At 41.5% G+C, this 12,792-nt stretch overlaps 1 protein-coding gene across 1 annotated transcript; it reads right to left on the bottom strand.

Annotated features, from left to right (window-relative positions):
- Positions 1-3,477: 3,477 nt before the first annotated feature.
- Positions 3,478-10,891, bottom strand: LOC131325434 (uncharacterized). The gene has a single exon (XM_058357699.1). The coding sequence runs from the start codon at positions 10,098-10,100 to the stop codon at positions 4,536-4,538; it is 5,565 nt and encodes a 1,854-aa protein (XP_058213682.1). The 5' UTR covers positions 10,101-10,891; the 3' UTR covers positions 3,478-4,535.
- Between the last annotated feature and the right edge of the window lie 1,901 nt (positions 10,892-12,792).

Raw genomic sequence — 12,792 nt, forward strand, 5'->3', positions numbered from 1 at the left:
GATTCTCGTTTCCTTTATCAGTTTATTAGAAAGGAGTCCTTTTAGGATTCTTTTTCCTTTACTGGCCGGACATCCCATTCTCGTTGGGTATCTTTCTCAGATCCTATATTCTTGGGATCTTATTCTTTAACGGAATACTATTGTTTCTAGATTCTTCCAGAATGTTCCTTATGCTCCAATACTTGACTGAAGTTCTTTCTTTTGTTCGGTCATCTCATTGCCGAACAGACTACCTGGACCAAGGACTTCACATGTAACTTGGTCCAAACGTAATCAGAATGTCTCTTATCTGCCGAACAGATAGTTTACACCAGTGACTTGTCATGTCATTGGCCTTTATTCAGCCGAACAGATTGCATGGACCAAGGACTTCACATGTCATTGTTCCATATCGCTGTTCTTCATACTGCCCGGCGATAAGTCCAGTCGTATTCACCACGTGCTCCCAAACATCACGTGTTCGGCAACTAGATGTATGTTCTCGGGAATACCTCCCTACAATTGCTCCCCAGCTTCATCTTGTTACCACTGTTCGGGGGCAATATATGAAGCTTTAGAAACAAAAAATTATTTAGATCAGAATCTTCTAATCCCGTGCAGTCATAATTTCAATATTTCATTGATGCCTTTTGGCGCCTCTGTCATTATACCATCTTGGGGTAAATGACTCCACGTGGCACGTTTCGTATGCCCAACATTAATTTCGAACTGACGTTCTATGAAACGGCGTCATAACGGTTTCTGCTCTCCGTCACTTTAACCTGTAACGGCGTGAGAGGAGACGTTTCATCTCCGTCTCTTACTTTTAAACCCCTGAAAGGGCGCTGTTTTGGGTTTTTACCCACAATATAACTTGAACTTTCAGTTTCTTCTCTCTCTAAGCCTTCCGCCATCGCCGCCGTCTGCAAACTCGATTGCACTCCAGGGAATCGTCACAGTATTCTTGTAAGATTTCTCGTTCTCACTCTATTTCGTCTGCTTAGATTTCCATCTGAGATCTCATTCTCAGATTCGTGGGTCGTATCTAGGGTTTTAATTCGTACCCATTTGCATTTTTTGTCCTTTTCTGAATATACTCATGGCGGATGACAACCCTCCTAGACCCAGTAAGTTTAGGAAGCTTTGTGATACCCCTGCTGCCATGGCGGCATTTAGAGAAAAATACAATATTCCTGAAAACGTAGGGCTTGAACTCGCCCCATTAGGAGCGGATAGGGATGCTGGATCGTGGGATAGAATGTGTATCCCAATCGTGTCCATTGTCGAAGGCGGGGTGCGTTTCCCTCTTCATCCATTACTTCGCCAGATTTTAAGCTGGTACCGTCTTACACCCATGCAAGTTTCTACAAACGTTTTCAGACTGATAATGGGGACTATAGCCCTAAATGGGATTCTAGAGACCAATTTAGGAATCTGGGACATCCAGTGGTGGTATAGTATTGGTAGGTCGTTTTTCACACCAAAAATAAATAATTAAAACTGAGCGAAAACCTCAATTCAAATAGAATAGTGGTTTAAGTCCAGGTATCGTACCACGGAGATCAAGAGGCTAAGTTGTTGTATTTCTAAAATTAATTCCTAATTCAATTCAAGAAAGAGTGATTGGATTTTGATTAACTAAAATTATCTAAGTAATTAAAAGCAAGAGAGATGTTTGACTTCAAATATGGAAAAAGGTCTTAGGGTTTCGAATCCACCCTAACTTCGTAACCAAACGATTATATTAATTTAAGAACCCGACTACCAAAACGACATTGATTCACTAAAAGCTACAAACCCTAGTGATATCGCCAAGAAAATTGCATGTGATTGAAAACCGGACATAATCTATCTTCGGTTGGCACGAATCGTCTTCGATTTTATAACTAATTAATCTAGGCACGATTCGTCTTTCCTAGGCATAGATTATTCTAATTTTCAATTTCATGCACGAAGAATATCGGTGTATAACTATGTATTTGCAATCACAGAAAACAAATACATAATACTAGATTGGAAGAATAACGGTGAATCATAAAAACAAGTCTCAATGTTATACAACCATCGTTTCGGCAATCGAAATTCATAATCAACATAAAAACATAGTTACTTGGTTAGGGTTTCATCACACCCTAAGAGGGAGAATTAGTTGCTCATGGAACGGAAAAGAGAATCGGAAGGCGCTAATGTGATCTCCATGATCAGTAGGCTTGAAAGCTTGCGCTCGTCCACGTTTTCTTTTCCACGGCCAAAGCTGCTGCTGACGTTGAAACCCAATTCCCCGTTCTTCCGAAAGCTGCTGCCCAAAGTCAGTCCATCCAATGACTTATATATAGGAGTAGGTTTCAATGCACTATTAACATAAATGCCCTTGGACTTCACGTTATCAAAAATCAGTAATTCAACTTCGAAGGACTTGCACTTTAACCTCGAACCTCTATAAATTCTTCTTTTTATCCAAATTCTTAAAAACCGAGTTCGAGCAACCTATAAACAGAAAAACACGTAATAAATACCAACTAACAAATATAAAAGACTGATAAATGTATATTGGAGGGCCAAAATATGTATATTTTGGCACTTAACACACCCCCCAACTTACACTTTGCTAGTCCCAAGCAAAGAAAACAATTAAGATAAATTCTAACTACGCCACTTTCGTAGGACTCACGATTGCACTTAGCTTGTGCAACAAGCCTTTTAAACCTCTAGGCGATCCCTAGAGGACGAGTGGAGTCTCGTGAGGGTTTACAGCAATGAACTCCCACAAACACTGTGAATCTTTTTCACATGAGACCAAAAACCTGTATGACAACTCATCAATATCTCAAGCAAATAAAATGAAACCATCGCAGAAACATACTAAACAAGAGTAGTTCTAGAGGCTATCAAATCATAAAAATAAACCATGGCACCTACACTCAACGTGTCTGAATAAGGGCCTCGGTCGCAAGGTGAGTAACAACTAAAAATTCTCTCCGGACCGAGTCTCAACTTCAAATCTCACCATGTCATGCACTCAACAAATGAATTCACTTCAAAACAAGGTGCATTTTATGTACTCTCAACATGTGCGGGTGGAAGTTATGCAACATGAAAACAAAGTACTCCGCACACAAAGACACGAAAGAATGCTCTATGAACTGGACACATGATCTCATGAATGAAATGCAAGCATCGGAAACTCTCTCTTTCCATCAATCCACATCCCATTGCCCCTAGGATCAAATAGGACTTTCAATTATGGTTGTAGCTTTAGGTAAGGGAAAATGTATTAAGGCTAGGGTAAAATATTCAAGTGTTTGAGAATAGGCTCACAATAACTCATCTAGGGCATGTTTTTTCACAAAGTGCCCTCTTCTCATTCTCTTTTTTTTTTTAACTTCGCCACATCTCTCTTTCCTATCCTTCAACATCCTTTCAAAATAATATCATTTACACATTCTTCAATAAGCTTGGTGTTCTCTTTTTTCAATTCAATTTTTTTTTTCTTTTTTTTTTTTTCGAAGGACTACCATAAACAAAGCTCTATGACCAACTCCGCTTACCCCATCTTTTGTTAATAGTTCACCTCCACATAATTAATTAAGCCTTCTCAAGACACATTTTTTATGGTGGAGCTCAACAAGAAAAGGCTATCATGCAAGAGGCTCAAATGGGCTCACAAGGGATAAGTGTATGAAAGAAATAAACGAACTAGCCCAAAGTATCAAAGATGGCCTATGATCCTCTCCTAGGGGCAACACAACCATGCACATTTTCGAACCCAAGAGAATAGTCAATGCTATTAATATGTTCCCAATACTTGACAACAAAGATAATGAGATCAACTACGAATCTGCTCTTTTGTGACAATGAGAGTTTATGTGACACCTCTCCAAGAAAAAGGTAAGGCTCTAAACTCACATGGGCATATAAGTCTCCACTAAACAAGCCATTAAGAACAGTCAGTATGTAGCTCACAAAGCGACCAAAGCCCACATAAACATGAAGTGCAAAATTGCTAAGAATAAGTGCCATGACAAATTTCTCACGATAAGCTAGCAAAAAGAACTACAATGTCATAGAGATATCCAAGCAATGATCATCATATCTCAGCTCAATCAACCAAGAACTAAACTCAACAAGTTTCAATTCTCATGCAAAAATAATCCAACGATTTTTTCAAAAATTTTCAATTTTTTTTTCTAACTATGAAGCAATGTGATCTTTCCCCCCAACTTACACCATTCAATGTCCTCATTGAAACCATGAACATGAAAAGATAGGACAAATAGAAAAAGAAAGGAAAGATATCACCTCAAACAGGAGTGACTATGCATGGTATAATATAGCGAGAGGGAGACCCTCCAATGTGAATGGACGAACCTGCAAAATGTTAGCCTCCACAACAACAAAATATAGAAAATAAAAGCAAACAAAAGAATAGCAAATAAGAAAAACAGCAAAAACATAAGAAGGAATCAATGCCTAGAACAAAGAGAAGCTTATACAAAACTTGGGTTTCCTCCCAAGAAGAGCTAAGTTTAACGTCTTCAGCCAGACTTCATGAAAGCTCAAAAGTCTAAATATTTAGGGTCGAACAATTCAATAGACTCAACCACCTCCCCATCCGAAATACCATCCACATACGGCTTCAAACGTTGGCCGTTAACTTTAAAAACTTTACCATTACGTGGATTCCGCACCTCTACTGCACTATGGGGAAAAACTTGCACAACAATGAAAGGACCATCCCATCTAGACCGAAGCTTACCGGGAAAGAGACGCAACTTAGAATTGAAGAGCCACACCTTTTGGTTAGGCTCAAAGGACTTACGATTAATATGCTTATCATGGAAAGCTTTTGTCCTAGCCTTGTAAATCTTAGAACTCTCATAGGCATCATTGCGAATCTCATCTAACTCATTAAGTTGGAGTTTTCGAGTAGAACCAGCTGCATCCATATCGAAGTTCAATCTCTTTATGGCCCAAAACGCGCGATGTTCCAACTCAACCGGTAAGTGGCACGCCTTACCAAAAACCATCCGATAAGGAGACATGCCAATGGGAGTCTTGTAGGCTGTTCGATAGGCCCACAATGCATCATCTAGATGGAGAGACCAATCCTTACGGTCGGGTCTAACCATTTTTTCAAGAATACTCTTAACCTCCCTATTGGACACTTCGACTTGACCACTTGTTTGAGGATGATAAGGAGTGGTTACCTTATGAGTGATCGAGTACTTTCGCACCAAAGCCGCGAAGTGTCGGTTGATAAAATGGGTACCCTCATCACTTATGATTGCTCGCGGAAAGCCAAATCGACTGAAGATATTACTTTGTAAGAACTCGACCACCACCTTGTGGTCATTAGTCCTAGTAGCTACCGCTTCCACCCACTTTGAGACATAATCCACCGCCACAAGAATATATTCAAAACCAAATGAGGACGGAAAAGGACCCATAAAGTCAATACCCCACACATCAAAGATTTCCACAATAAGAATAGAGGTAAGTGGCATCATGTCTCGATGCGACATGTTCCCGGTTTGCTGACACCTCAAGCAATTTCGACAGAACTCATGTGCATCTTTAAATAGAGTTGGCCAATAAAAGCCACTCTGCAAGACCTTAGCGGCAGTCCGCTTTCCACTGAAGTGGCCGCCACACTCGAGAGTATGACAAAACTTAAGAATACTATGGAATTCACTCTCAGGGACGCATCTACGAATAATTTGGTCTGGGCAATACTTAAACAATTCTGGATCCTCCCAGAAATAGAACTTAACTTGTGCAAAGAATCGGTCCTTGTCTTGCTTGGACCAATGTGAAGGGATTTTGCCTATAGCAAGATAGTTCACTATGTCAGCATACCATGGGGGATTGACCTGTGACACTGCAAAAAGTTGCTCATCCGGAAATGAGTCCTTGAAGGGAAGAGGGTCACTCAAGGTTTCTACCAGGATCCTAGACAAATGATCCGCTACTGAATTTTCAGAACCTTTCTTGTCCCGAATCTCATAATCAAACTCTTGTAGCAAAAGGATCCATCGAATTAGCCGAGGTTTAGTGTCTTTCTTTGAGAGCAAATACCGCAAAGCGGCATGATCGGAGTACACTAATACCTTGGATCCTAAGAGATATGAACGAAACTTATCTAAAGCAAAAACTACTGCTAGCAACTCTTTTTCAGTAGTAGTGTAATTCAATTGCGCATCTGCAAGAGTCTTGCTAGCATAGTAGATGACATGAGGGACCTTGTCTACCCGTTGTCCCAATACTGCACCAACTGCATAGTCGGATGCATCACACATAATCTCAAATGGGAGGTTCCAATCGGGGGACTGCATAATCGGGGCAGACGAAAGTAAAGCACGCAGTTTCTCAAAAGCTTGCAGACATGCTTCGTCAAAGACAAAAGGAGCATCTTTGGCGAGGAGTTCGCATAAAGGTCGAGAAATCTTGCTAAAGTCTTTAATGAAACGGCGGTAAAAACCCGCATGCCCAAGGAATGATCGAATTTGCTTAACTGAAGTAGGGGGTGGAAGCCTAGAGATGAGATCGACCTTGGCCTTATCAACTTCAATCCCCCTCTTGGAGACAATGTGACCTAACACGATACCTTTTTGAACCATAAAATGGCTCTTCTCCCAACTCAAGACTAGGTTTGTCTCCTTGCAACGTTGAAGAACTTTTGACAAGTTTTGGAGACAACAATCAAAAGAGGTCCCAAACACAGAAAAATCATCCATAAAGACCTCAAGAAAATCTTCCACCATGTCAGAAAATATGGCCATCATGCACCTTTGAAAGGTCGCAGGTGCATTACAAAGTCCAAATGGCATCCGCCGATAGGCAAAAGTACCAAAAGGACAAGTGAAGGTGGTCTTCTCTTGGTCTTCTGGGTAAACAGGCACTTGGTTATATCCTGAATAACCATCAAGGAAACAATAGTAGCTTTTGCCTGCTAACCTCTCTAGGATTTGATCAATAAAGGGCAATGGAAAATGATCCTTCCTAGTCATGGAATTTAATTTTCTATAGTCTATGCATACACGCCAACCAGTGGTGGTGCGCGTGGGAACCAACTCTCCTTTCTCATTTTCAACAACAGTTATGCCTGACTTTTTGGGCACCACTTGGGTAGGGCTCACCCACTTGCTATCGGAGATGGGGTAAATGATACCCGCATCAAGCAATTTCACAACTTCCTTCATCACAACCTCTTTCATATTCGGATTCAATCTCCGTTGCATCTCGCGAGTAGGTTTCGCATTATCTTCACAATATATGCGATGCATGCAAACAGAGGGGTCAATGCCTTTCAAGTCCGCTACAGACCATCCGATGGCACCCTTGTGCTCTCCAAGCACCCTCAAAAGTTGACTTTGTTGGTCATCAGTCAAGTCAGAAGCAATGATAACAGGTAAGGTGTCCTTCGGACCTAAGAAAACGTACTTGAGTGTAGACGGAAGTGGCTTCAACTCAAGTTTGGGTGGACACTCAATAGAGGGAAGAGCCGGTGTACTAGAAAGATTAGGCAATGGCTCAACTATGGCTTTCCAAGGGGGAAAATCCAAGAGAGGTGAAGCATCAAGTAGAGCATTTACCTCCTCAATAGACTGGTCTATATCAAATTTGTTAAAGCCAAAATGAGCCAAACATGCCTCTAATGGGTCCTTATTAAGAATATAAGGTAGTGCCTCCTCTACTAAGTTATCAATCATGTCAACTGCAAAGCAGTCCTCCTCTTGATGAGGTTGTTCGGAGGCATTGAAAACATTTAAGCGCAAGGTTTGGTTACCAAAGGAGACATCCATCGCCCCAGTCCTACAATGGATGTTAGCATTAGCTGTAGCTAAGAAGGGCCGACCGAGTATGATAGGTGTTTGCTTCCTAAGGTTATGCACTGGTTCCGTGTCAAGTACTATGAAGTCAGCAGGAAAATAGAAGTTTTCAACCTTGACAAGGACATCCTCTATAATGCCACGTGGCACCTTAATCGACCTATCAGCTAATTGGAGGGTGACTGACGTGGGCTTCAACTCACCAAGCCCGAATTGCTCATAAACCGAATAAGGGAGCAAATTGACACTGGCTCCCAAGTCTAAAAGTGCTCGTTCAATGGAATGATTACCAATAACACATGAGATAACTGGAGCACCTGGGTCTTTGAGCTTAGGAGGAGTGTTATGCTGGATGATAGAGCTCACTTGTTCGGTGAGAAGGACCTTTTTGGACACATGAGTCCGAGTTTTGCGCTTTTGGGTGCAAAGGTCTTTGAGAAATTTTGCATACGAAGGGATTTGCTGAATGGCATCAAGCAATGGGAGATTGATTGTCACCTGCTTGAACACCTCCATCATATTTTCTATGGTAGCACCTTTCTTACCAAGAGGAGAAAGAGAGTCAAGCCGGGTAGGGAATGGTGCTTTGGGTACATAGGATTCCGGAGTGGGGCTCGATTGAGGAGGAGAGAGTGGATCCTCTCTCAAAGGTGATTGGTCTATCGTAGCCTCAGAACTCTTGGAGTTTGTGACGGACTCTTCTAAAGTACCTTTGTTGCCCTCAGGTCTAGTGTCAAGTACACGCCCATTTCTTAGGGTCACTACTGCCTTGGCTTGCTCATGGTAAGAATCATTCACTTGTGCATTCTCCATGGCATACTGACCCTTAGGATTGCCTATTGGTTGACTCGGTAACCTACCCTCCTCTCGTCGACTGAGTGCATTAGCAAGCTGCCCCATTTGGGCCTCTATCTTTGAAATTGATTGTGTATGAGAGTTGACGGTTTGTGTGTTCGCCTCAAGTTTACGAGAAGTAGCCTCAAGCCCTTGGAGGGCTTGCAGCACCTTATCCTCAAAATCAGAGTTTCTTTGAGGTGAAGGAGTATTATGGTACTGATATGGCTGCAGTGATTGAGTCGGATGGTGGGCTGAAGGATTGGCAGAGTTGGTAAACATAGGCCTTTGGGGTGGAGCAGGAGAATTGCTCGAAGCTTGTTGTTTCCAAGAGAAATTTGGGTGATTTCTCCATCCCGGGTTGTATGTATTAGAATAAGGATCATTTCCGGGTCTGGTAAACCCTTGAGCAGCATTAACGTGCTCTTGAACAAACTCGGGGAATTGGGAAGCCATATGGCACTCACTCACAAAGTGAGAAGGACTCGAACAAATTGCACAAGCCTCCTGAAAATATGAAGGCTGAGAAGGTGGAGAAGGAACTTGACCAAGGGATAGAAGCTGGTCAAATTTTTTGTTCAAAGCAGCCACTTGGTTAGAGAGATCATTGGAGTGCCCAACCTCATAAATCCCTCTTTGCTGTTGGGAATTTGAGGCCACCATATTAACTCTTCTAGCGGCCGAGGCATGTTGTTGGGAATTATTACTCAGGTTATCAAATAACAACCATGCCTCGTCCGGGGTTTTAAGCATAAAAGTCCCACCACAAGAGGCATCAACCATTTGACGGTGCCGTTCAGACAACCCGTCATAAAAAATACGAACTAACTGCCACTTAGGAACTTCATGGTGGGGACACTTTCGAGTAAGCTGACTAAGCCTTTCCCATGTCTCATGAAATTGCTCGCCATCAACTTGAGAAAAACTCGTGATAGCTTGCCTATACAGGATTGTCTTACCTATGGGAAAGTACTTTGTAAGGAATTCCTGCTGTAATTGGGCCCAAGTAGTGATAGACCCAGTTGCCAAGGAATTAAGCCAATCTTTGGCTCTATCCTTAAGTGAAAAGGGAAAAAGTTTCAGCTTAAGGGCATCATCAGAAAAGTTTTGAATTTTTACAGTGGAACTTTTCTCTACAAATTCATCAATATGCTTGAAAGGATCCTCATTGTCAAGCCCATGAAAGGATGGGAGCATCTGAAGAGTGTGAGACTTGATCTCATATTGAGCTGCTGTGATAGTGGGCAACAAGATGCAAGAAGGTGATGTGTATGCAGGGGGAGCAAAGTACTCCCTCAATTGCCTATCCTGGTTCTCTTGATTAGCGCGTAACGCCATGATTGAAAGTGAGTCGCTAGGTCTATTGGGACGTTTAACTGCTCGAATAGCCTTAAGGGTCCTCTCTAACTCAGGGTCAATAGGGATTAAGTCTCGATGACAAGACCGACGCCCTTGCATATGAAATTAACACCACTCTAAGTGCAACAAGTATCTCTAATGGCAAACAACTCAATAAAAACTCAAACTAATTAAAACTAATGGAATGTAAAAGTATTAAACTAATGCAGACTTAATATGAAACTAGTAGCATTAAACTAATTGTGCATTAACATTGCATAAGTCTACGGTGAGTTACTGTGCAATAATGAATAGTCCTAAACTAACACATGCAATAATAGTATTAAATTACTTAGTAGCTATAGTACCTCTAATGCAGTTACTAAAACTCACGGATTTTTGGAGTCTTTTGTAAGGGCCCAATGACGATACTGAGCTCTTCAAATCTCTTTGGAGTAAGATGAAACTCTTGACGTGAAAACCAGTAATCTGCACTAAAAGAACTGAACGAGATAATTAAATGGAAGAGAAGAGAAAAAAAAAAAATAACTAGGAATTAAAATAAGAACAAATCTTAAAAATCAAACAACCGTGCTTTTGATCCCCGGCAACGGCGCCAAAATTTGGTAGGTCGTTTTTCACACCAAAAATAAATAATTAAAACTGAGCGAAAACTTCAATTCAAATAGAATAGTGGTTTAAGTCCAGGTATCGTACCACGGAGATCAAGAGGCTAAGTTGTTGTATTTCTAAAATTAATTCCTAATTCAATTCAAGAAAGAGTGATTGGATTTTGATTAACTAAAATTATCTAAGTAATTAAAAGCAAGAGAGATGTTTGACTTCAAATATGGAAAAAGGTCTTAGGGTTTCGAATCCACCCTAACTTCGTAACCAAACGATTATATTAATTTAAGAACCCGACTACCAAAACGACATTGATTCACTAAAAGCTACAAACCCTAGTGATATCGCCAAGAAAATTGCATGTGATTGAAAACCGGACATAATCTATCTTCGGTTGGCACGAATCGTCTTCGATTTTATAACTAATTAATCTAGGCACGATTCGTCTTTCCTAGGCATAGATTATTCTAATTTTCAATTTCATGCACGAAGAATATCGGTGTATAACTATGTATTTGCAATCACAGAAAACAAATACATAATACTAGATTGGAAGAATAACGGTGAATCATAAAAACAAGTCTCAATGTTATACAACCATCGTTTCGGCAATCGAAATTCATAATCAACATAAAAACATAGTTACTTGGTTAGGGTTTCATCACACCCTAAGAGGGAGAATTAGTTGCTCATGGAACGGAAAAGAGAATCGGAAGGCGCTAATGTGATCTCCATGATCAGTAGGCTTGAAAGCTTGCGCTCGTCCACGTTTTCTTTTCCACGGCCAAAGCTGCTGCTGACGTTGAAACCCAATTCCCCGTTCTTCCGAAAGCTGCTGCCCAAAGTCAGTCCATCCAATGACTTATATATAGGAGTAGGTTTCAATGCACTATTAACATAAATGCCCTTGGACTTCACGTTATCAAAAATCAGTAATTCAACTTCGAAGGACTTGCACTTTAACCTCGAACCTCTATAAATTCTTCTTTTTATCCAAATTCTTAAAAACCGAGTTCGAGCAACCTATAAACAGAAAAACACGTAATAAATACCAACTAACAAATATAAAAGACTGATAAATGTATATTGGAGGGCCAAAATATGTATATTTTGGCACTTAACAAGTATAGTACTAAACCCTGAGTACAATACTTACTACTTCAAAGTTAGGAGGGCAGAGAAGCGCTTCGTGCTCAATCTGCCAGATTCTGCTCGTGACCATGAGATCGACTTCCTCTATGTGACTGGAGCATTCGAGCCTTTAGGGGAAGATGGCCAAGTGCTGGGGCTCCATTGCCCCCACATATGGGGCTATCCACGTATGCTCTTGATTTTCCCCTTTTACAATTCTTCATTTACTGCTTTCTCGTAGCTTTCTCATGAACTAAATTTGGTTTTTCAATTTGAATTTTGCAGCTGAAAACGTTAATCATCGTCCCAGACGTACACCAAGCAACATCCGAACAGAGGACATTAACAAAGTCCTAAAATATAAAGGCGTGCCTGGTACCCGAACAGCTGGTCGGGGTCGTGACGCTGACGTGCTTCTGGGATACGATCCTGCGTACAGAGGTGTCATCGACAGGAGGCTTGCTCATCCTAGCACCAGTGCTGCCTCTACATCAACTGCTCCTCAGCCTAGGAGCACAAGAGCTAACGCAGGAGTAACTGTAGCTAGTCAATTGGGTGAAATCCCTATTTTCGAAGGTGTTCCATTACCTCGAGTTAGAGTTCGAAGATCCAGACAGGTCATTCCTCTTCAACCCGAACAGCCAGTATTGAATCTTGACACCAGTCAATCATCCTCTTCAGGTTACTCTCAATTTTCTCCTAACTCAAGCACCATGACACGTCAGCCTTTAAACCTCAGCTCTCTCCTCACCGTCTCTTCTCGAGGACGGGGATCTGGTCGGGTAGCTTCCACAGGGAACGCCCCTCCTGCACCCCGTCGTAACAGAGGAGGTTCAAACCGCTCCACTTCATCTCGTGAAGTGGAGACTACCATAGAGGCCAGTGATGCTCACAAAGACAAACGGCCTAGGTCAGAAGACCCAACTGGTACTGCTTCTCAAGCAGATACCGAAACACATCACCCTGTTTCACCAACTACCCAAGTACTTCCTCAAACATGGACTCCTCTATTCACTAGAGGAGACCGTCCCGTTCACGTCGGGGACAGTGCTAG

This window comes from Rhododendron vialii, chromosome 5a (genome assembly GCF_030253575.1).
Source record: "Rhododendron vialii isolate Sample 1 chromosome 5a, ASM3025357v1".
NCBI classification, from domain to species: domain Eukaryota; kingdom Viridiplantae; phylum Streptophyta; class Magnoliopsida; order Ericales; family Ericaceae; genus Rhododendron; species Rhododendron vialii.

Bases quoted from the DNA above. Each gene is read 5' to 3' on its own strand.
- LOC131325434 (XM_058357699.1), bottom strand. From the start codon at position 10,100: ATGCAAGGGCGTCGGTCTTGTCATCGAGACTTAATCCCTATTGACCCT.